This window comes from Grus americana, chromosome 8 (genome assembly GCF_028858705.1).
Source record: "Grus americana isolate bGruAme1 chromosome 8, bGruAme1.mat, whole genome shotgun sequence".
In the NCBI taxonomy this organism is placed as follows: Eukaryota; Metazoa; Chordata; class Aves; order Gruiformes; family Gruidae; genus Grus; species Grus americana.
In genome coordinates this window covers 9417482-9440587 of record NC_072859.1, presented here as the reverse complement: position 1 = coordinate 9440587, position 23106 = coordinate 9417482, and the positions used below count along the sequence as shown (strand labels likewise).

General features: G+C 58.3%; 2 protein-coding genes across 3 annotated transcripts in view; one reads left to right on the top strand and one right to left on the bottom strand.

Annotated features, from left to right (window-relative positions):
* The window catches only part of ATF6 (activating transcription factor 6), a 79998-nt gene extending 73202 nt beyond the window's left edge, over positions 1 to 6796 (top strand). For both annotated transcript variants that reach the window (XM_054833450.1, XM_054833449.1), the window contains exon 16: positions 4260 to 6796. In XM_054833450.1, coding sequence (XP_054689425.1) covers positions 4260 to 4468 — 209 coding nt within the window. In that variant the 3' untranslated portion in view covers positions 4469 to 6796. The remainder of the gene's footprint in view (positions 1 to 4259) is intronic.
* Positions 6797 to 7195: 399 nt separating this feature from the next.
* On the bottom strand, positions 7196 to 22185 carry OLFML2B (olfactomedin like 2B). The gene is made up of 8 exons (XM_054833448.1): positions 21903 to 22185; positions 20615 to 20878; positions 17100 to 17207; positions 13193 to 13369; positions 11173 to 11401; positions 9742 to 10290; positions 9128 to 9304; positions 7196 to 8792 (listed from the first exon to the last, which is right to left on the bottom strand). The coding sequence occupies exons 1-8, from the start codon at positions 22044 to 22046 to the stop codon at positions 8191 to 8193; spliced, it is 2250 nt and encodes a 749-aa protein (XP_054689423.1). The 5' UTR covers positions 22047 to 22185; the 3' UTR covers positions 7196 to 8190.
* Between the last annotated feature and the right edge of the window lie 921 nt (positions 22186 to 23106).

Here is a 23106-nt window from a genome sequence, read left to right as displayed (position 1 = left end):
TCCTAGACCAAGTTCGTGCTGGGAGTTTGGTACAGACTGCGAGAGCCAGCGAGCCTCTTTGAGAAGGTGCAGTCAGAGAACAGCCACGCTTGGCACAATTGCACAATTACCTTTGCTGTTAATGTGAAATAGTCTATCATATGCTTAACAAATAATTAAGTGCAACACAGCCTTTTGGCCTGGGAAGGATAGCTTCTTAAGCCTGAGGCCGTATGAATGGCTGTATGTTCTGCACTTCAAAGAGGAGCAATAAATCTATTTATAAATCCAGACACCTCTACAGGAGATCCGTTCCTGTGTTTTCACTTATGTAATCCCACAAAACATCAGTCATAGGTAATTCAACACAATAAACTTTAGAAATAATTCAGTGTCAGTGTTGCTCTGGGCTATTAAGCAGCCCGGTGTAACACAGGTTGGCAGCACTGACCTTCCAGCCAACAAATGAGCAACAGCAGCAACTTTGGGCTGCCAGTCCTGCCTTCACAGACACCTCTGCCCATGTCCGCCTCCCTGCAGAGGGCTGTGAGGTGTGATGGGTCCTGAGGCAGTGCAGGACACGGCTGGTTGTGTGCACTGAGCCCTCCAGGGATCAGCCACACTCGACTGCCAAGCTCAACGCTCATCATGGTCTCTAGAAAACCCACCTCGTGCTCCATTGGTGTCTCCCAGATGTTGGTACTGCTGGACAGCCCCATGGAAGGGGAAGGAAAGAAAGCCTGACCAGGCTATTTTTAAAAGATCTGATGCAGGAATCACAAGGCAAAATTGTGGACTTGTTCTGTAGATGAGGTCAGACCACAGGGTCCCCTGGAGAACCCAAGCTCTACTCCAGGTATTGTCCACTTGCTGATAAGGGGTTAGGAACAGCACAGCTGAACTACACAGCCATTGGATTTAAACTGACCGTCAAGGACACATGGCACAGCAGTGTTCTCTCTGCTGTCTGAGCCGTGGGCGCCAGCTGGTGTGCCTCCCTACCCTGTGGCAGATCTCACTGAAAGGGCTTCACCCAGGTTGCACTACCTTGTCTTTGTCACGAGCAAAGAGCAGATGGACAGTCATCACAGCTCAGTTGACATATGTTGGCTTCTTTGTGGACCTGGGCTCTGTAATGATGGGTTGCAGTCATGAATAGGCACCTGCAGCTCACAGAAGGGCAGGGCTAGAGGGACCAGAGTGACTGGGAGTCCCTGTGCCTGTGCGGAGGGAGGGTCAGGTACCCTGGGGTTTGTCTGACAGGCGATCATCCAGCCCTTCCTTAAAGACTGCCAGTCGTAGAGATCCTCTGGTCTCCTGAGGTAACTTCATCCAGGGCTTATATTTCATTAGTGGTAGGAACATGGTCAAAGAGAAATCTGTTTCTCTTGAAATCGACCTGATCATGCTTTTGGCTTATGCACAGCGATCCTCTGCAGTCCTCAAGCTTTTTCTGCACGTCTTCTGCTGGGCCCCATTTTGTACTCTTGTTTTCCAGTTCTCCTGAGCGTTGTACTTTGCTCTGGCCTTGGTTGAAATGCATCCTGAAGGTTTTGGACAGCTTCTTTCTTTTATTGAAACTACAGTCTAATCCAATACTCCAAGGTGGTTGAAATCTCTCCAGTTTAGCATCTTCCAGAAATCTTACAAGTATGCTCTCTATTCCTTATCCAGATCATGAAACAGTTTAATGGCATCGAGCTCGGGACTGAACCATGTGGAATCACTTTTGCAATGCCTGCCTCTTTGACAGTGAGCTAGTCTTTCCAAACATCGGGCTGCACCGGCTGCATTCGGGTCATGGTTGCCTGTTATTGTGCTGAGAGCGTCACCTCCACCCTCTGGGCAGGGGTGGGCCGGGCCGGGCTCTCCGATGGTGGCCAGGCGCCCTGGGACTGGCACAGCTTTCACACTGCTCCTTTGAACACAGCTGGTCCAGGCACCCAGCAGCATTGCTGAGCAGCCACCGCTGTCTCTGCAGAAAATCCCACCTCCTCTTCTACATCATTTTGGTGCTAACGGAAATGAGAAAGGCTGCTGGAAATGTCTGTAGTGGCAATTGAGCCATTCCCGCTACCGTCGTCATCCCTGTGAGACGAGACCCTTTGCAGAGGCTTCCTGCAGCAGTTTTTCATCGACAGTGCCTTCAGCCCAAAAGAGGAAAGAATCAAATACCTGTCTTGAAACCTGAGTGTCACTCCTGTGCTAATTCACACGCACAGGGCAGGATTCAGGCACTTTGCAAATGTCTGAGTTGGGTGTGTGAGTCCCCTCCGTGCCTGCTAGCCAGAGAGGCTCCTTGTGAGCGTGATTCCTCCCAGCTATCTATCTCAGCTGTGGTAGCCTCAGAAGACACAGCACCTCTTGCACAGGGTAGAGAGCCATGGCTTACTTAATTGTGGTCCACTTAGTCGCCGGGGAAACCTGTGTCAGCGCTGGGAGAAGCCAGATCCCGGCTGGCTGAGCTGGGCTGATCTGGTTCCCATGCTCCCTGCTGCCACCCACGCAGTGCAGCTCCCTCCCTCGCATGGGCTGCTCGCAGGGGTTGCTGTTCTCCTCCGTGGCGGGCAATGCCAGGGAACCTAATGACAGCCCGCTGTGCTGGCCGCTGCGGGCAGATGCGGGAAAGTCTTGCTGCCTTACCGAGAGGCTTTCCTGGCCCTGGCCACCGTCCCATCCCACCTCAGCCACTTGTGGATTTGAAGCACATTTTTTCTCACATAGCCGGGGTCCTGTCAAGCTGTTGTCTCTGCACCGTGAGAGCTGAGGAGCTGTGTTTTCAGCTAGCTGTGTCACAGGGAGCCGATCTGTTCCCGTTTGCTCTCTGCAGCCCAAAGGCCAGGCTCTTACCCCTGCCAGCTTCTCCTTGTGCTCCCAGCTGCCCCGTGCAGCCCCTGTCCTGAGCAGCACCACCAGCCCAGCCCCCTCTGCCATCTGGTCCTGAGCCTGGTGGGTGAGAAGCAGGAGCACATCCAAAGGGTGAGAGAAGGGGTGACCTGTAGGGATGGGCTCAAAAGGGGTCCCAGCTGGGGACACAGCACCCGAAGCTATGGCAGGGCTTTATCAGGCCAGGAGGGACAAGGTGCTAGTCAGGGTGTTTGGCCCAGCAGCACAGAGACATGCACAGCTGCTCCTGGCCTCGGTGGCACATACGGAGCCTTTTCCATTTCATTTCTGCAGGTGGGAGCTTTGATTTCCCTTGCAGGCTCTCAGCCCCCTTAGCAAGGGTTTGCTCCTGCTTTTCATTACTATACCAGACATACTTGATCTAATGGCTTCTACAGGTGGCGTGGGGTACAAGAGGGTCTGGCCACGGTTGTCAGCTGTCATCCAGAGTCAGAGTTAATCCAGGAAAACAGTAAAAATTAGTAATGTATATTGCATTCCTCCAATCCATACGCTTTCCATTAGGTGATCTTCCATCCTCCTTAGCACAGAAAGAAAACCCTGCCGATGGCAGTCAGCGTTTCTGACTCTGAAAGGCAAGGATTGGTCATGCCTGGAAATCCGATCTTGACTCTCGCATTCCTGGACACACTGTCTATGCAGGGAATAGTCTCCCACCTTTAAATCCAGGCAGCAGATGCTAGCCATGTGCACAGCCTCTGCCTGTAAGCCTAGGAGCTTCTGCAGCCCTTGTGCTGGGGTCCCATGTGCTGGCCTGGGTCTCCCCATGTCCAGAGGTCTCTTGGGGTAATGGTCTTGTCCTGTGTCACCATGACAGCCAGGTCATCACAGTAATGAGGCACAGCTAATTCTTTTGAGAGATCGCATTTTAACTTTTTTTATTACTAATCTGGTGAAGAAATTCCTCTAGATCCTTAGTGTCAAGAGGGCTACAGTATTCTTAAACCAATAAAAAGAAAAAGTGGAACATTCAACTTGCTTAAATGAACCCTATCTGCAGTCACCTCTACACTTCAGTGGCTCAAGAACAACAGCTCAGTAATAAATGTTATACAATGCAAACTCCATCGGTAATTATGTGCAGATGAAGAAGGGGAAAAGACAAGACTTACATTCATGTCTCGGTGTGACTGCACATGCTATGTGTGGGCTGGGCCCTTTGAGGTGTCACGAGCAGGCTGGGGCTGTGCTGTGTGAGATGGAGATCCATGTGTGAAGCTGCAAAAAAGGAGGGGAGTTCCTTGCTCCAGTTCCTGCTCCAGACAAAAAAAAAAAAAGGTCCAGAAAACTCTGCTTTTGGTGCTATTGGGTCAGCAGCTTGCAGGGCTAACGTGACTTTTTTTTTTTTTTTTTTTTATTTCTTACTTTTGCAGAGAATGTGATCAATGGGCAGGACTATGAGGTGATGATGCAGATAGACTGCGAAGTGATGGACACCAGGATCCTCCACATCAAAAGTTCATCTGTCCCGCCATACCTCCGAGAGCAGCGCAGAAATCACACTGACACCTTCTACAGCGCGTCCCCCTCCGTCCCCGAGATGCCCCATGCCCTGAGGGCTATTGTCAAATCCCTGCGGTAGCTCCTGCAGCTAGCAGCATGGCCCGCGCACCCAGCATGCAGCAGGTCCTGCTGCCAGACCGAGCCCCTTTGCCGGCAGGTCCCTGGGGCTCCTGTCACGTCGACACGGCAAGGGCAGACCCCACACAGCCCATTCCTGTGCCTGACCCTACCCAATGGCCGCATCCTGCCCAGGGATTATGTGGCTCAGCCAGCACCTGGCTGGGGACAGACCTGGGGGATCCACACAGCGTGTGATGCCCAGTGCCAGGGGTGCAGGTGATGCACGCTGCCACAGTCCTGGTGTTGGCATCAGCAGCCGGTGCCTGGGGCTGGCACCGGAGGGGCATGGGCCACCCTTGCTACTTATGCACTGTCCAAAATTGGGTGGGGTGGGGGTTTTATTGTTGGGTTTTTTTTTTTTTTTTTTTTTTTTTTTTGTCCCTGTTAAACCATCTCCTGAGGTGTTGGGGTCCTGCCCAGAGACACCTCTGTGGAAGCCTGTGCTCAGGGTGGCAGGAGGAAGCAGTGTCCGGCTCTGAGGTGCAGGTGCAGGGAGAGCCGCAGCCTTGCACTCCACACTGGGCCTGCCACCGCAGCCCGGGCCCTACACCCCAGGAGCAGGAGCATCCCTTCTCTGCCAAAGTGACTGTGCTGCGCCTGGCCGGACAGCCCTGCTCCTCATCACCCCCATGCACATCCACACACCTGCCCCAAATTCCTTCCCCACACGGCCTCCCTTGCCGGGAGGCAGTAGGCTGCTGCCCAAGGTTGCAGCGGTGCCGTGGGGCAGCCCAGCCCCAGCCCCCCCCAGCGTGGCGGTGGGACCCCACACTTACAGCCAAAGCACTACAAGCAGAACGACCCACACTGCCATGAAGCGTGGCCCTGCTCCCGGGGGTCACCCTACCTGGGGGCGGGGGGGAGTCCCATGGTTGGACCCCCAGGAGCAGGGTGCCTGGGTGGGACGGGGCCGGGCCACCCTCCCAGGCAGTGTTCACACCCACCCACCCCTCACACTGCTGCTGGCTTTCCCAGCCCACGCGGCTGCATGGCAAAAGGCTGGGGCTTGGCCCAGGGGTGGAGATTCAGTGCAGCACATGCGTTTCTCAAGATTGTACTGCTGGGTTTGTTTTTTTTCTCCTTTTTTTTTTCTCCTCTCCATTTTTTTTGTTTGGATTGATTTTTTTTTTTTTTTTGTGATATTTAATGCTTTTCACAGCTAACAGCCTACAGAGCAGCACTGGCCCTGTCAGGACAGAAGAGCTGCTTCAGTTCAGTGGGACACGGCCGCAGCACTAGCCTCCCAAAACACAGACATACCCATACAGAGACACGCACACGTATGCACTCACACCCCTTCTCTGCCTTGCCAGCACTGACAGCCAGCCGTCACGCAGCAGGGGAGCATGCCATTTGCCCCGAGCACTGAGCTACTAGACATGGCTCTTGCCGCAGTTGACTGCTGCTGTTACAAAGCCCACTGCAGAGCTCTGTTAACTGGTCCCAAGTTTGTCAGCCAAGCCCCAGGCCGGAGCTGGGCCGAGGGGCTCCAGCCCACGGTGCTCAGTGGTGCTCAGCTGGGACGAGACACCAGCAGAGCATTGGCCTTTCGTAATGACTTCAGCATGTTACATTTTTTTTTTTTCCCCCTTTGCAGTTAGCACAGGGGATGATGGGCTTCAGTTTGCCAGTCCGTCCTTGCTTTTCCTTCATTGTCTGAACCGCTGACTGACTGATGTGGGTTTTTATTATTGTTGTTATTATTATTTGCGTGTGTGTGGCTGCTAGGAAATAAAGGTTGATCCTGCAGCAAGACAAACAGCTCGGGGGAGGCGAGGAGGAGGGTGAGGAGCAATACACCCCTGTGAAGTATGTGCCTTGCAACACTATGGAAAAGCTTTGCCCTTTGCCACGTAGTCAGCGCAAGCTGCACAGGCCCCCCGTCCCCTCGGCGCTCGCGCTGCTGGGAAGCAGCCGGGCTCGGCGAGGGGTTTGGCTGCGCTCCTTGCACCAGTTCTGTTTTCCTGGCCCCGGCCCCACCTGACTGTGGGCCAGCTCACACAATAGTCAAAAATAAAAACCCCGGCAGTGCCCCAGCCGGAGGCACACAGCTTCCCCGAGCCCTGGGCTGCTCTGGCGGGGGGCGTTTGCTGCCGGGGAGGGGAGCTGGCGGTGGTGGCTGAGCTTCGCCCAGCCTGGCACGTTGGAAAGGGCGGCTGCTGGGGCCAGCTGCAGCACCGTGTCCTCAGCCAGCACCTGCGGGCTCTGGTGGTGGAGAGCACCTCTCATCCTGTGTAGTTCTCTGTGTCCCTAGCACTGAAGGCAATAAAGTGGTTCTTTTATTTATTATTAATTGTTATTTTGCTTGTTAATACTGTTTTACTTGAGCAAATGACTAGAAGGCCAGTGCAGTCTCCGCTCTCTCTTGGGCTGCAGTGGGGCTCTGCTTGGTACAGCCCCCCCTCTCCTGCTCCTGGGGAGGGGGCACCCTGCACCAGCCCCCCCATGAGCTACTCACCCTGAGCCTGGGGAAGAGGAGGCTGCGAGGGGTCCCACCACAGCCCCTGGTGACCCGAGGCCACGCCATCCTGCCCTGGTGCCAGGACCAAGCAGCCTACAGCCCCCTGAGAAGTCCCCTGCGGCCATGCCTGCCTTGGCATGTAAACCAGCACTGCCCAAGCCAACCAAAACCAACCAAAAAACCCCCTGGTGCCTTTCCATGCACCCAAAGAAGGCCCCAAACAGCTGCAAAGGTACTGGATCTTTTATTATTGACAGCAGGTAAATACAAGATGCTGCCGGGCTAGCGGGGCACGGGCTGTGCCTCTGCGAGGGGCTCCCGAGGGCCAACGGCCGGGACCAGGACGAGCGCGGCACCGAGAGGGCACACGGGCTGAGACCCTGAGGGAGATGGAGCCGCAGCAGGACGGGGAGCGAGGGCTCCCCCAGCCCCGAGGGCTCCCCCAGCCCCGCAGCCCCCCGCCCAGGCAGCCCAGCGCCTGGCAGAACAGAGCCTTCCCCCGGCAAATGCCAAAGGTGACTATTTCGGGTTACAAAATGAACAAACAAAAGCCATCTACACGTATTTACAGTGTCCCCCTCCCACCGCTGGCTCGCCCCAGAGTCGGGGCTCGGGGTGTGCCCACCCCCCCACCCCCCCCCGAGCAGGTTGCAAAGGGCAGAGCCCCGGGCGGAGGGGACAGTCCTCGGCGTAAGTGCCAGCACCAGGGGCTGCCGCAGCTGCGCTCGCAGCCCCACTGTACAGCAGGGTCTCCGCAGGGCCTGCTGGCCGTCGGCTGGGAAGATGGTCCCGAGAGACGGGACATTCCCACGGGACGCGCACCCCCTCCACCAGGATGGGCAGACATCAGCGTCCCACTGGGACCTGGTGCCTGCAGCGGAAAGGCCAGCTTTGCACTAGTTCTGGGTCTCTTGCTGATCATCTTTAGCTACAAACCTCATCAGGAGGACCCCGTCTGGGCCACCGCCTCCTCCGCGGGCAGGAGAGCTGGGTCTGCCCTCCCTTTTCCTTCCTGGGAAGGAAAAGCAGAAGCAAGGTTACAGCAAAGACGGAAGGGGGGGGTTCTGGCCTGGGGATCGATCTACAATCCACCATAAAAAAAAACAGCTTGAAACAAAACCCATCATTTACTCTTTGATTTGTACAAAATAACAATAAAAATAATAATAAAAGGTGCTGGTGGCCCCTGGCTCGCAGTGCCCCACTGTGGTGGGGGGGTCTCAGTAGGCAAAGATGACGTGGTAGGTGACTTGGTGCCCATTGTCCCAGGCGTAGAGCAGGCGGTCCTTGGGATTATAGTCTATCTGCGTGGTGTAGGCGTACTCGTTCTCAAAGAGCAGCCGGGGGATGATCTGCGTGTTGGTGTGCGTGTCAAAGGCGTAGGAGATGTTGGCGTTCCTCTTGTTGTAGCTGTCGACTGCATACAGGACCCCGCAGATGACAAAGCAGTTCCCGTAGAAGTTCTTCCGCAGCCCCGTCCGCCATGTGGTCTCCTTCTGGGTGCTGAGGTCAGCCGCGTTCAGCTTGCTCAGCACGATCACCTCCTGGTTGAAGCCCTCGTAGCTGATGGCCGGGTAGATGACCCACAGGCCGTTCTCATCCACAGCAAAGTCAACGTCCGAGTGGCCCCGCCACCGCCACGGGGTGGACTCCTCGTAGGCCACGTCATGCAGCATGGCCCAGGCAGCCACGTACCGCTGCTTCAGGTCGTATTTGATGATGTTGCGCGTGAAGGCTCGGTTGTAGTAGAAGGAACCGTTGTAGACAACGTGCCCCGTCCCAATCCAGCTGTACGGGAGCTTGTAGGAGTTGCTCCAGCGCCCTGTGGGGCAGAGACACCTTGCTGGTAAGACCCTCCCTTTGCATCGGGGTTGGTGACCCTGCCGCAGCAGCCGCCAGCACCCTCTGCCCCCAGCCCTGCCTGCACTCCCTCCCTGGCCACCACCCGCAGCCTGGCGTGGTGACAAGCGAGTCTGGAGCCACCGCGGGCAGCCCGACCTGCCCCGTGCTCTGAACCCCACACGCCGGGTACCGGTGCCCAGGAGGGGAGGGTCCCCAGGCAAAGCATCCCCCCCGGTGCACGCCCCAGGGAACAAGGACACTACTTGGACCAGCCGCGCAGCAGCCGGCACAGCACCGAGGATGGCGCAAGCCCACCTTGCTTGAAGTTGTCGAGGTTCCTGAACTCCACCAGCGTGTTCCCGTAGTAGTAGTTGGTGACGTAGATCCGCTCCTCCCGGGCCAGGGGGTCCTTCATCCAGGCCCCCTCGTTGCGCCCGTAGGTGTTCTGGGTGGTGGGCCCCGAGATGGTGGACAGCGTGTCCTTGCAGCGACCTGCACGGGCAGAGAGAGGCTCGCAAGGCCCGAGGCAGGGCGGCCACGCTCTCCCTGCTCCCGCCTGGGGTCTGTGGCCGTCGGCCCCGCTCCAGCCCCTTGCCCACCCAGCAGCACCGGCTGGGTCCTGCAAACAGCTCCCCACAGCCTCGGCTGTGTCCCTGCCCCAGCTGAGGCCACTGCCCACCTTGGGTTCATCTCCAGGGAGGCCTCTTTGCGCACTGCCCAGCCCCTCAAACTGGGAGGAGACTACAGTAGGTTCCAGAGTTAACAGGCAAGTAAACCTGGCCCCAGTAAAGTGCTGCCCGACCACCGTCTCCATGACACCTCCCACCCGTGACCCAATCCAGGTGTGCTGCGCTTAGCGGGACATGCTGTGGGCACGACCCAGCCCCCATGCGCACAGCTGGATCGGTGCAGGACCTGCAAGCACTCACCGATGATGTTCCTGATGTCCTCCTCCTCCAGGGCCTGCTTTGGGGTGGCAGGGATGGTGGGGCTGACCAGTGTTGCAGGGGTGCTCGCCTGTCCCCAGGTTCCTGGGCTGCTCTCCAGGGCAGGGATCGTCCCCACGTCCCTTGAGGTCCCGGCGGTGGTGGCCACAGCAGGGCTGGGGACAGCGCTGGTGGCTGTGGGCAGGATCTCCGTGGTTGTGGCCACCACTGTGCTGGCCAAGGCTGCCGGTAGCTGCGGGGTCCCCTCCTCCACCAGCCCTGCCGGGGCAGTCGTGGTCTCTGGGGCGGGGGTCAGCCGGCTCACGGTGGTGGGGTCCGGCGTGGGCCCCGTGGACGTGGCAGGGGACATAGGCACTGTGGCTGTCGCGGCGGTGTCGGCAGCCGGCGGGGTGGTGGGGTCGCTGCCAGGGGTGGGTGGCCATCCCACGGGGGAGGGCTTCCTCACACCCTCGCCCACGTGGCCACTGGGCCTCAGGAGCTGGTCCTCGATCAGCAGGTCCATGGTGTTGTCCCCGCTGAACAGCTCGTCCGCTGCCAAGCACAGGCAGGGGTGTCAGCCCCACAGCGAGCGGGAGCAGGTCTCCTACGGCCCCTCTCCGCCCGCCCCACCGTGCTGACTCCTCCACCCACTTCGCCAGGCTTTCTCGTACTGAATCCACGTGATTTTCCTCTGAATTTCCACACACCGGCAGTGCCCAGCCAGATCCCACCCACCTAACCCAGGCTGCCGACGCGGGTCCCTCGCCCAGAGCACGGGGACCACTGGGGCTCCCCGGCCACCACGGGTGCCCTTTGCTCCTCCTCATCTCAGGGATCTCATGAGCCCACGCACGGCTCTGCTGGCTGACCTCGCTGCCGAGCCGGCTTTGCACAGAAAGGGCATTTGCCGCCTCTGCCCGTGCTGCCGGGTGCTGCCGGGCCCTGGGTTCTCAGCCCCCCGCTCTCACCGCGGCCGGAGCCACGAGCAGCACCCTGCTGAGCCGCCGGCAGCAGCCACAGCTCTGAGCCACCTCCGGCCACCCCGACCGCTGCACAAACCTCCCGGGATGCCGTCGGGCAGGCAGATATGCAGGGCTAACCTATGTAATAAGCTTGCATTCACTTTCTGGAAAGGTGTTGATGCTGGGTGTTTTAAACCACAGCAGTGACCTGTTTCCTTAGCTACCAGGATTTTCCATGGAGTAACAACGCTCTGCTGCTCCCTCACGCAGGGCTCAAAGGCTGGATGCTGCCTCGCTGCCTCCGGCGGTGAGGCGCCAACCGTCCCACCTCCAAGCCCTCCTCTCCACGGTGACCCCATGCGCTTTGCCCACACATTCCCGGGGGGCAAGGCAGGACTCGGGGGCAGTCGCTGGCTTTGCTACGGGACGCAGCCAGCCCCTCCCGCCGGTCCCAGCTGCAAACCCAACTCACGCTGCTCCTCGATGTCGTTCTCCGACTCGGTGGACTGGGCTTTGTAGTAGGTGACCCCTCGGACGATGGTGGGCTTGGAAGGAGGCCGGCTCCTCACACGCAGCTTCCTCTGCAAGAGCTGCTTGGGCTTCTCATCCTCCAGGGAGAGGTGCAGCTCCGGGAGGGACTCGACAGAGTTGATCTGCTGGGAGATGGTCTCATCCTTCAGGAATCTTTCTTCATATTTGCCCTGGAAGAGACACAGGAGGTTGTTTCAGGATGGGCCAGAACAGCCGTGTTTTGGGGGACGGGGCAGGTCAGGCCGGCCAGCCGAGCGCTGGGCAGGACGCTCTGACCTCCCTCCTTTCTCGGGGTCACCCTCCATCCCTTCTGCCATGGGAAACACTCCTGCAGGCAGCGGGGGTGGCAGAGCAGCATTGCCTCTGCCTGACCTTGGTGCCACTCTGCAAACCCGGGACTCGGTGCTCCGTAAGGCACAGGCTGCGGGGTGGAGGATGTGCGGGCAGAGCGGGGGGCGTTAGCAGGGTACACCCCTCACACATCCACTCGCCGGACACCCCCTTGCACGCCCGGGAACGGTGCTGGTGGCTGATCCATAGAGAGCGTGCAACATGCACCGAGCTTTGGTAACGCAGAGAGGCTGAAGGCACCTTCCCAGCGGGGCTGGGACCCCCCGGGGCAGGGACTGGGAACCCCCCCCCGGGGCAGGGACTGGGAACCCCAGGCAGAGGCAGCCACCAGCTGCCACGGCTCATGCCTGAAGGATTTCATCTCCTTAAAGAAAATCGGCAAGACAGCCTGAAGGTTGAAGCGGTGCCCATTTGGCTGAGAAGACGGGCCCAGGGTTCCTTCGCAGCCCTGCTGCAATTAACGGGGAGAAAAGGGGAACTTTGGGAAATGAGGTCACTCAGGGTAATAAAAGCCCCACGCTTCGCTCTCCTGCCTGGCCGGGGCTGGCTGCTCTCCAGCGGGCAGCGGAGCTCCTGCTCCTGCTCAGGTTACGGCCCGGGGAGCAGGGGGAGAGGGGCTGGGGAGCAGGGGGAGAGGGGCCGGGAGTGCTGCTGGACACGGGGCACGGCCCCCTCCCCGAGCGGAGCGTGCTGGCAGCTCGCGGTCAGTGCCATTTTCCCAGCGTGTCCGTGGGAGCCCACCCTTCTCCCGCCGGGGCTCGGGGAGCTCACTCCTATGTAGGACCCACAACGCCTGCTCTCAGCTGCTGCAGGGGGGCAACGTGCAGGCTGTCCTCACCGCCAGGAGCTGAGCCCCCCTCTTTGGAGCTGGAAATGATGCAGCAACTGTCCCCCACCTCCCCAGACACCTCCTTTGCCCTGGGGGGAAGGCAGGATGCTCCAGGAGCCACCCGGTACAGACCAGAGCAGCGTCAGGCCACCAAGATTGCACCACCAAAGCAGCGAGGTGGTCAGGACACCCTGGGTGGACCTTTTCCCAAAACACCCCTCTCACCCCTCTCTGGGGCTGCACAGAAACTGCTGCCTGTCCCCGCGCTGGGCAGACCCTGCAGGGACCCCCCCCAGTCTGGGGCTGGGCGCCGGAGCCAGCAGGATGCCCAAACCTCTGCCCGGAGCCCGGCGGGGGCAGGAGCTGGCTGGGGAGGGGTAATTCCCCAGGCGAGAGGGCGACAGGCTGTCCCTCCGCAGAGCCCCCAAGCCCTGCTAATCAAAGGCTCCGAGTTTCCCAGCGCTTCCCAGCCGGCCCCGCAATGACATCACTCTTTCCGAGCAGCACGGCCGCCGCTGACCTCGAAAACCAACCACCCCGCGGGAAGGGGGGAGGCCCACGGAGCAGCCTGCTGCTGTTCCCTCCTAAGTCCCGGCAGCAGCTGGGCTGTGCCGAGAGAAGCAGGTTGGAGCCGGAGGCACAGAAATGGGGTCAGCCGAGCCGAGAAGAAAATAACGCCGTGCCAGTGGCCTGCTGGGGGCCACATCCAGGAGACACCCCCTGGGCCGCCTTGTGCAGCGGCAGTGACCTCGAGCCGCGCAACTCGCTGGGGTGGTCATACTTCTGTGTGCATGTAGGCAGCCTCGGCGTCCCGCTGCAGCGAGCTCTCGATGTCGGCGAGGCTGTTGGTGATGAGGCTGGAGCAGTTCTCCCTGTCCCTGCGGTGGGGATCCTGCAGAGCCTCCTCCACGTTGGCTCCTGCCCGGTGGCCTTCCTGCGTGAATTTTCTGGACATGCCCTAGAAAAATCAAGAGAGGAGACTTTACCCCATGTAAAGACAAGGGGTGCTCCGCAGCCCCCCAGCCACAGAGCCAGTGAGCTCCATGCTCCCATCCTGGGCTCTCAGCTGGGCTTCTCCATGGAGCTGTGCGCTTCAAGTGCTGAGAAGGTGCCCCTGACCCCAGTGCCATCCAGAAACCCCATCCCTGGTGTGCACATCCCAGATCCACTCCTTGCCACGGGGCCCCATGGAGCAGGAGAGTGGCCTTGAGGTTCTTCAACACCCACCTTCAGCCACGCTCACCAGCTCGTAAAAGGAAGAGCAGACAAGCTAAAACATCTTAAGTCCCAGCCTCGCATCCTTTGCCTGTGCTAATGAGTTCATCTCCCATTTATTAGTCCCACTTTCCTAGCAGAGTCCCATCCTGGCTGGCCACTGCCTGCCTGACCCCCCCCCAGGCAAGCTCTCGAGGTCGGCATCCCACTTGTCTGGTTTGGAGCAAGAGAAGCACGAGCTTTCCCAGCCGCCTGCGAGCTCCAGACACAACAGCACCCAGCAGCGCTTTGGGTCACAGCACCGGGCTCTTCTCCTGGTCCTGCCCCACTGCCCGGCCACACGGTGCCCACACTCAGGGGCTGCTCCTCCCCACCACCCTCCTCCCACAGAAGAGAGGGAGAATTTGGGGAGAGGAAGAGAGACAGGGACCCTCAGAGAGCTGTCCCCGACCGGGAGGGAGCTGGGGCTGGCTGTGGCTGGTCGGGCACCCCGGGGCAGGCAAACCCCTTTGCCCTTCTCGGCCTCCCAACCGTAGCACCACCTTGTCACCAAGGGGTTGTTGGAGCCTCTGCTCATCGCTTCTTGGTCTTTTACATCTTAAACAACAACTGCTTTGAATAGATGGCACATCAATCAAAGCATTTTTGCACAGAGACTGGGGGCGGTTCCCCCTGATCCTTCATTTTCAATCTGTCCTGCCATTAATTTCCCCTAAAACCCACCATGACCTCCATCTGTGACCTCGAAATCACCAGCTGATGCAACAGCTGCGAGCTGAAGACAAAGCAGAGAAGTTGCCTTGCTAGAGAAGGCGCTACCTCTGCGGACCAAGTATTTGGGGGTTCATTCCCTTGACTGACACCATTTCTGTAAAATACCTTGTTATACTGGAAACAACGCGCAATGCCTTCTCACCTCTGCGAAAATACCATCCTGAGCTCAGTTAACCCCCAACCCCTTCAGGGGTATCCGAGTTCCCAGTCATCACCTGGGAATTTTGAGTCACAGCTTTATCATGCAATTTTGACGCTGAGTGGAATAACGCAGGAACTCTTCAGCCAGTATTTTTCTGTAGTAAGAAAAGGAACGGGGGATCTCATGATGCTCTCCTAGAAGCAGCACAGGAGCAGAAGCAGCTTTGACACTCTCCTGCTTTTGGGAGGATGGCTGATTCCGACAGCCTTGTGCCCTTATCATTTATTCTGTGTAATGTTTGGCTTATGACCCGCTTAGGGATAAAATCTGCCTCCCCTTGACTGGGGAGGCACTACCAAAGCCTGGCCCGCGATGCTGCTTGAGGCCGCTCAGCTGCTTCGCCGGGGAGCGGCTGCCAAAAGCACACCCGCCTGGGAGGCCGATGCTTTGAAGCCATGCCAGGCTCTTGTTCAGCATCTCAGCTGTCCGTTGTATCAGATCCCGTGGCCAACGCAGGGCGTTGTGATCCCTCTCCTCCTCCTCTCAGCAGGAATTTAGGTGCTAAGCCAGCAGCAGGAGGCGTTTCACACCTGCTGCCTGCGCTGCCTGCGCTGCCTGCGCTGCCTGCGCCAGCTCTGCCCTGCCCCAGCGGCACCGGGGAATCTCCATCTAACCCAGACCTCTCCTGTCCTTCTCCATCCCGTCCGAGTGCTCGCAGGCAGCTTCAGCTGCTCGTTATACGATCCTGCAGCCCCACTTCTGCAAAATTAAAGACCCAAATCTGTGACCTGCCCCCTCCTGCACCTTCACTGCTCCATCTCTCACCAAACTACCTGAGCCAGACGGAGCTTTCTGCCAGTGCGTCTCACTGCGACGGGCTGCGAGCAGAGCGGCCACGCTGCGAGGTCACCCCGGCGTGCCCAGCCAGACAAGTGCCACCAGCACCACTCCTGCTGAGCCCCTGCGCAGGAACCGGCTGGTAGGCGAGGCCAAAGAAGAGCGCAGCGGTACCCACACACGAAGTAATCGCTTGTGTCATTTGTCAACACCCAAACTCCTAACACTCACCTCAGCCTCTGATTCCACCAAGGTCTTTGAGGAACGTGCACTCCCCACTCACTGACCTGACGGGCTGTGTCGCTCTGGTCTGGCCCGTTTAAAGGTGACAACGTCTAACAGCACCGTTTTCAGCCAACTAGTTTCAAGGTGAGACAAATTCATGGACCACAGATCCATAACCGATACCAAAAAAGGGTTGTCCCCTCCACCACCTCTAACCCAGCTAACCATGGATGTTGAATAGCAATATCCCATCGCTCCGTCCTGCTGGGGCCCTTCGCGTTCACCGCAGCATCCCCTGCTCTGGGCGAGCCCAGCTCACCGTGCCGTGGGACAGGGCTCACTACAGACCTGTGGCTACCAGCGCCGCCACGGTGAAGCTCCCCAGCGGGGACGCGCGGCACAGGGCCAGCAGCACAGCTCCCACTTCCCTCGCTCCCCTCCCTTAATTAGCAAAGGCTCGTCGGCAAACCCAAGCAACAACTGGAGAATACGCTAAACCACAGGAAGAGGGTGGGATTGCAAATAGAAACATTGGTGCTTTGTTATTTTTAAGCCTCGAACCCCCATTTCCCCCTTTTTGGGTCAATCACCGTGCTTGGAAACCCAGAGCCCCCCAGGCAAGCACGCTCCTCTCGGCTGTCTCCTTCCTGACCCTGGGACGGAGCACGCCGTGCCTTCCCGAAACACATTGCAAGTGGAATTTTGGCTTTATAAATCATCACCTCTTGGCTCCTGGCTGCAGACGAACAGGACTGCTCCACTCCGACAAGAATGTGGAATTACTGTCCCAGATACGGACCATGGGAGAAAACTCCAGTATTTAATCTGGCAACCTGTTGCTGCATAGCTGAGCGCAGCTTAACATACTGCAAACCCTACGTTGTGCTAGCCAAAGAAATATTAAACCGTATGGAAGTGAAAATTATTTTACTTGAAGTCTGCTCTAAAAAAAAAAAAAGAAAGGTACTTTATCTATCTTTTTAGCAGTGCTGAGGGTTCAGCTCTTTTTAAACACAGGCCAAGATGTAACTTGGTCCTCAAGGAATCTGACCTCCTTGGCTACCAGCAGTCCCGGTGAGCGTACCCCAGCACCGGCCCTGAACCGCTCACCCCCACATCAAACACCACAAGAGCACCCAGTTGACAGCAACCATCACGCCAGCACAGACATAAAACTGAGAAGAGGAAAAACTTCTGACCCTGAGGAGATGCTGGCTCTGGTGAGGCCACAGCTGGGATCCCGCACCCAGTTTGGGCCACCAGGGATGGGGGAAACTGGAGAAGGTCAGAGGAGGCTGACGGGGTGGTGACACTCTGGGCACTGCCTGCAAAGGAGCGGCGGAGAGTCTAAATCCAATCTAGTTTAGTTTCAGCCAAATAGTTAAATTAACATTTCTTCCAAAAGGAACGAGGTTCTGAATGCACCAAAGGTATCTGATTTGAGGCAAGTCCCACTGAAGGCAACAACCTCGAAGGAGAGCAGGACTCATCTTACCTCCTCGAGCTTTTCCACCCGACCCACCAGCTTGGTCGTGACCGAGTGCAGCTTCAGAAGGTCTAAGCCGTAAAAGGCACTTTCCAGCATCTCGACGATGGAGGACAGCTGCAAGGCAAAGGGAGCACACCGTCAGCCAGAGGCGCTTGCTGTAAAGTACCCTGCGCGGTTTCTACAGCCGAAAAGTCAAGGGCAACGCACGCATCTGAGCACGAGAAGTTTATTAAAACGCGAGTTTTTTCCTCACGCAGCCCTGCCGCGTTGCTGCCGCGCTCAGAGCGCAGCGTGCACAGCAACACAGACCACCTCTGCAGAGCTTCAGGAACAGTCTGGGTGCTGGGGATTAGTAAGCAGAGCAAGGAGGAGCGCTGCCCTCCGTGCCAGCTCTAGGCAGGCCCTCTCACAAGCCCAAAGGCTTAGCTACCCCACCGGGGACGTGACTGGCAACAAAAGAGGCAACAAGCAAACGGCAGCTCAAATAAAAGTGAGCTTGAGATCAGACTCTGAGTTCGTGCCATCCCGTGGGTTTTTTTCCTGGAACAAGAAGAAACTTGTTAAAAAGTTTAAAAATGTTCACAAAAGCAAGAGTGAAGCAACTGAAATTCAGTGCCAGCCCGGCAACAGTTTGCTTCCCTGGAGAACAACTCAGAACAGAGGGATGCTGCCTTCTCCTTCAACCACTCGTTTCAGGGACACACTGTATTTAACTCACCCCTTCCCACGGCAGGAAGGGTTGCGTTCCCGCATCCTGCCCAGCACCAGTCCCGGCTCACCGATCCTGGGGATGCAGACAGCAATACCCTCGTTCTGCATTTTGTGCGGTCCCTGGTGCTCGCTCTGCAGAGCGCAGCGCTGAGCGAGGCACGGGCTGGCGAGAAGGGCTCCCAGGCCATTCCCTGCCTCGGCTCCTGCACGCGCCTGCTCCCTCCAGTCCCACGTGTCCCCACGTGTCCCCACGTGGTGCTGCAGACCTTACAGCCCCGACGGCTGAGAAGTATTTTCAATGCATGGGAATTACTATGAGGCGGTGACAATTTCTCCCCACAGCTACAAACTGGTTGACAGAGCTCCACAAACATGGGAGAAGTACAGGCAACATTGCTGGCAGCACTCTGAGTTTCCACCCCAGCCTCTGCAGTCTCCCTGTGGAGCTGACAGCAAAGGAAAGATTTTTGGGCCAGATAAAATGGCAGTGTGAAGAGACAAGGACTGTTTTATGGCTATGCATCCACTTTCCACTGAGAACTGGACAGAGACGACCAATACAACGCACACAACCTGCCAGACAGCCGCTAGAGACACGCGCTTTCCCTCCAGGCTGGATGATTTCCATCAACGCGCAAAGGTTGCATACTTCATTAACCACCTTCCAAATCTCCCTGAACGCAGACTCCTTGCACAGACCCTGCACCTGAGCCCCCAAACTGCATGCTGCGCCTACGAGCAGAGAAGCAGCACGCTGTGATTCCATCTTAGGATCGGCTACCCCCTGCCAACACCGAGTTGACCCTCCCCAAAAGACCACACTGATGCACACACCAACTCGCTCTGTTTCCTTCAGTTCACCCACTGCAGACTTTGGCTCTCACTGTCTGATGGTCCATGCGTTCCCAGCACAGCCATTCGACTGCATTGGGGTGCCCCAGGGGCACCCCTGCTCCCTGGGCTTATCTACGCTCTTCCTCGGGCTCTCATTTTGGGGAATTTCCCACAGCTCTCCCACATGTGGAGTACCCAGGGCTTTTGAGTCAGAGCAGAATAAAGAATAAACACAGAGCATGACTCTACACGCTTCCTGCTGCTGGATCGGGCAAGAACAATGCTCTTCAGACCAGCAAGGAGAGTAAAACCCCTGGGGCTGTTAGGAGCAATGAGGTGGCCACCCGGGTCCCTCCAGGCCCCCCTAACTGATGAGCATGGGAGCTGCTCCTCGTGAGTCACGTAAGAGCCGGAGCTGTGTCCTCTCCTGCCTCCAGGCTTCTCCTGCTAGAGGTGGCTGTTCCCAGCGAGCCTGACCCCAGGAGGGACTCTGTGCTCGGCGAGAAAGCAAGCCTGTTTTCACAGCTCCTGGGGTCTGACTTTTGCAGCAAAGAAAAACCCCACGTGTGTATATTTGGATAAACCTTGTGAAATCGTTTGGCCGCAGATCCTTGTGAAATGAGCGGGGGAGCCTGGGCCAGTTCCTAGAGGACAAGCTTTCACACCAGAGCTGGCTGTGAGCAGCTCCCCGGTGGGAAGAGGCAGCGGGAGCCAAGGGCGCAGCTAGCCACACCGCTCTGCTCCTCCTGCAGGCTGACCGGCTCCGGGGAGGATGTGGAGAGAGGTGTGAGCTGCTGGTGCAGGAGCTCTGCCGGCCTCCGGGTGAGGGACCTGGGGGGGGGGGGCTCTGTCACCCCGGCGGGTGTCTCCTCCCCTAACCACAGAGAGCTCACAGCTCCTCATCTAAGGCCAAGTGGGACATCCTGCAGGCGAGGGACCACCAAACAACTCCAGACTGGGACTCCTCTTCCCTGAAATGACGGATTATCTGCCTGTGCCTGTTTATCTTCCCTAGCTGCCGGGGAGCCTGGACAAGAAGCTGCTAACTGTCTGCAGTCGGACAAGATGAAACACATCCTTGAGCTCCAAATTAATTAGAACAAGCCCATCGTGGTGGCCCCAGCGGCGGGCTGCCCCGCAGCACCCTGCACACCACCTGCCTTCCCACCTGAGCTGGGACTAGCAGGACTGCCCCGGGGTACATCCCATCACCACCCACACGAGTGCCACCAGCACTCAGCCTTCTACTCTGGGGACTCCCCAGGGCTGGACCAAGCCAGTGGCCCTCTGGGGAGGATTTCTGCTGCCCTGCCTAAGGAAACAGGCTGGAAACCTCAGCAAGGTCTGATGCCAGCTGCTAGACCAGCAAAAGCAAGCACCCGGTAAAAGACACGAGTACTTAGAACAAACACTGTCACACCTGGAAAAGAGGTACATATTACTAAAGAGACAAAATGCTAAATAGCATAGAAGTATCAGCATTTAAGACAACAAAATCCATCCTGCCATCGGCCAGCTGTGTAACACACCCTCACGCTGACGCATCAGCAGCTTTCAGCCCACGGAAGCCAAAAGAGCTTTTTGCGTGGGTCCTTGGGAGCCCCTCTCTGCAATGGGAACGAGAGCTGGCAGTTGCTGAGTGGAGCAGAGCCGTTCCCCCCGCTCCCGGGGCCACTTAGCGCTGGACAAAAGGCAGGGAGCAGCCCAGTCCCTCCTGGGCTTCCAGCGCAGGCAGGCAGCCGCAGTGGAGCCCAGGCAGCGCGGGATGAATCGAGTGAATCATCGACTGCAGCTGCTCGAATCAATCCCTTAAGCTGAGCTTGATTTTTACATAAAACACGCAGATATAAAAGTAACTGGGAGAAGTTTTAGAATAAAAGTTTAGGAAAAAAGGTTTTTAGAACAGCTTCAGAAAGAAAAGGCTTCAGAAGATCTCCTCCTCTCAAAGGAGCCCCAAATTCAAGCTGCTCTCCTACCTTCAGGTCGCTGCTCTCCGCCTCCCGCAGCTTCTTCAGCCTGAAGTCCCCTTCGCAAGGATTGAGCGCCGAGGGGGGGGCCACGCACGCACACTTGCAGCTGGGTCCTGACGTGATGGTTTCCACCGTGTAAAAGTCCTCTGCTTTGAAAGCGCCTTCGTTAATCCTTTGGCAGGCACCACGGCCCAGGGGTCTGACCAGGCATTTGCACCGACAGTCGGAGCCTTCGGACACCGCCTTCACCTTGTCGTAGTCACCTAACAGCTGAGCACAGGTCACCGGCAGTTAGAAAACTTCTCGTCCTCTGCTCGCCCAGCAAGGGACAAGGACGCCCTGACCTCGAGGTCCAAACAAGGACACTTTGGACACCCTGAACCTCGAGGAGGCTGGCCGGCTCTTCCAAAATCTGCTGACCAAGAAGTTTTCTAGAGAGCGCAGAGCTTTCTGATCCCTGCCTACAAGGGGAATAAAAACTGGCTTCTTCCAACAGGGTATTTTTTATTCCACTTTGTGTAAAATGGACCTAGCCACTTTGAATTTTAAATACAAACCACATCCTGCTGTTTTTTAATGCTATGTGTCCAGTAGACCCACTAAGTCACCTGCTACCTTGAGCAACATTTCTTTACGCGGGCAAACGGGGTAAGGGTGTGCTGGAAGGGGAACTGAAAGCCACCCTATAAGCAGCGAAACCTGGTGGTGAAACAGTATTTCTGATTAGCCCCATACAATGCCAGGAATTTCCTTTACGGAGATTTGCAGACAGCACTTCTGAAAGCCCAAGCACAAAAATAACTTTGACGGTATGTTTCCAATAGTCTCCGCGTTAGCCATTTCCGAGGGTAGATAATAGCACACGGTCTGATCGGCCAAATCTAACAGAAATCTCCACCGCATCCCGCTGGCAGGGAAAGAGTCTGGATCCCGGATCCCTCCCCTCTGCACACAAAGAGGCTCCGCCAATTCCCCTCCCAAGGAGCTCCCCGTTTTCTGAGCCCCCCCAGGGAAATGATAGGATGGAAGCTGCGAACTGCTCCTCGATGGGCTTTAGCGAGCTCACTGCACCCCAGGCGACAAAACTCCCTCGCAGCTCCGCTCACCCAGCACCGCCGAGCATCACCCAGCACCGCCGAGCATGTACATCCAGCACCGCCCGGGGTGCACACAGCATCCCCCCGGCACTGCCCAGCCCCACGCCGCGGGTGCCCCGCAACCCCCAGGATGCCCCGCAACCCCCAGGATGCCCCGCATCCCCCCCGCCCCGCATCCCCCGCTCGCCAGCAGGTACCTGGGACAGGATGTTCTCCTGGTTGTCCGCCTCGTCCTGCAGCGGCTCGGCGGAGGGCCCGGCCGTGCCGGCGGGGGTGGACCCTGCCCGGCAGCCGGCGCCCAGCGCGGCCAGGCAGAGCAGCAGCGGCAGCGGCCGAGCCATGGGCGGGCGGCGGAGGGGGCCGGGGCCGGGGCCGGCGCGGAGCCGCCGCTGCTCGCTCAGGTGCGGCGCGGCGGGCGCGGGCGGGGCCGGGCCGGGCTCCCGCCCCGGTCCTCCGTCCCTCCCTCCGGTCCTCCGTCCCTCCCTCCGGTCCTGCCTCCGCGGCGGGACGGGCCCCCGGGCGGGGCCGAGCGGGCGGGCGGGGCGGGGACGGGACGGGGCCGCCCGGGGCGGTGCTTCCCACCTGCGGCGGGGGCTCCCCGCAGCCCACCCCGGGGCGGTGCGTGGGCCCGGTGCTCAAGCTGCCTCCGCGGGAAAGGCAGAGCCCTGTGCCGGGGGAAGGCCGGGGCCAGGAGGAGCGGGAGGCCGCAGGGACTTGGGCATCGTCCGCCCGAAGCGGGTTGCGGTGAGCTCCTGCACATGGGGCTTCTCTGGGGGGCTGCAACCCGCCTGGCAGCACGTCTTCCCAAAATAGTCACGCTGCCTGCCTGCCCCGAGCAAACCTGCACATCCCACCCCTGCGGCTAGCCAGGGAGCTGGGGGGGACACACAGAAAGCCATCCTTACAGCCTGCCTGGCTCATTTTCCATCTCTGGTAACAGCCTGGCTCTCATCCTCTGCGTGCTTTGGGTCACAGGGAAGCCATCCTGATGGCGCAGCACGCCTGCGGCTCTCCAGGAACACTGCATGCGCTGGGGTCACGCAAAAGCAGTCGATGTTTCAAAGACAGGCTCCTAGCCACGAGTGCAAACCTCCATGTGCTCACTGAAATTCAGGCTGACGCCGTTGGGAAGCGACCACACTCTGGCAGTCCTGTATCCTTCTGCGCCTCCTGCCAAACGGAAATGTCCTGGACGCGCTGTTCCCAGGGAAAGCACAGGCACATCGTCCTCCACTGCGTAGGTGTATGCACTGCGGTGATGATGTCTGGGTCTCGCTAATTTGTGATGAAACCTGAGCTTACCTCATGAATGTACCTGTGGTGATCAAACACACGCCAGCACCATGCCCCAGGTGTGGCAGAGGCTCACGTTTGCCTCCAAGCCTGCCCATGGGTCAGAGG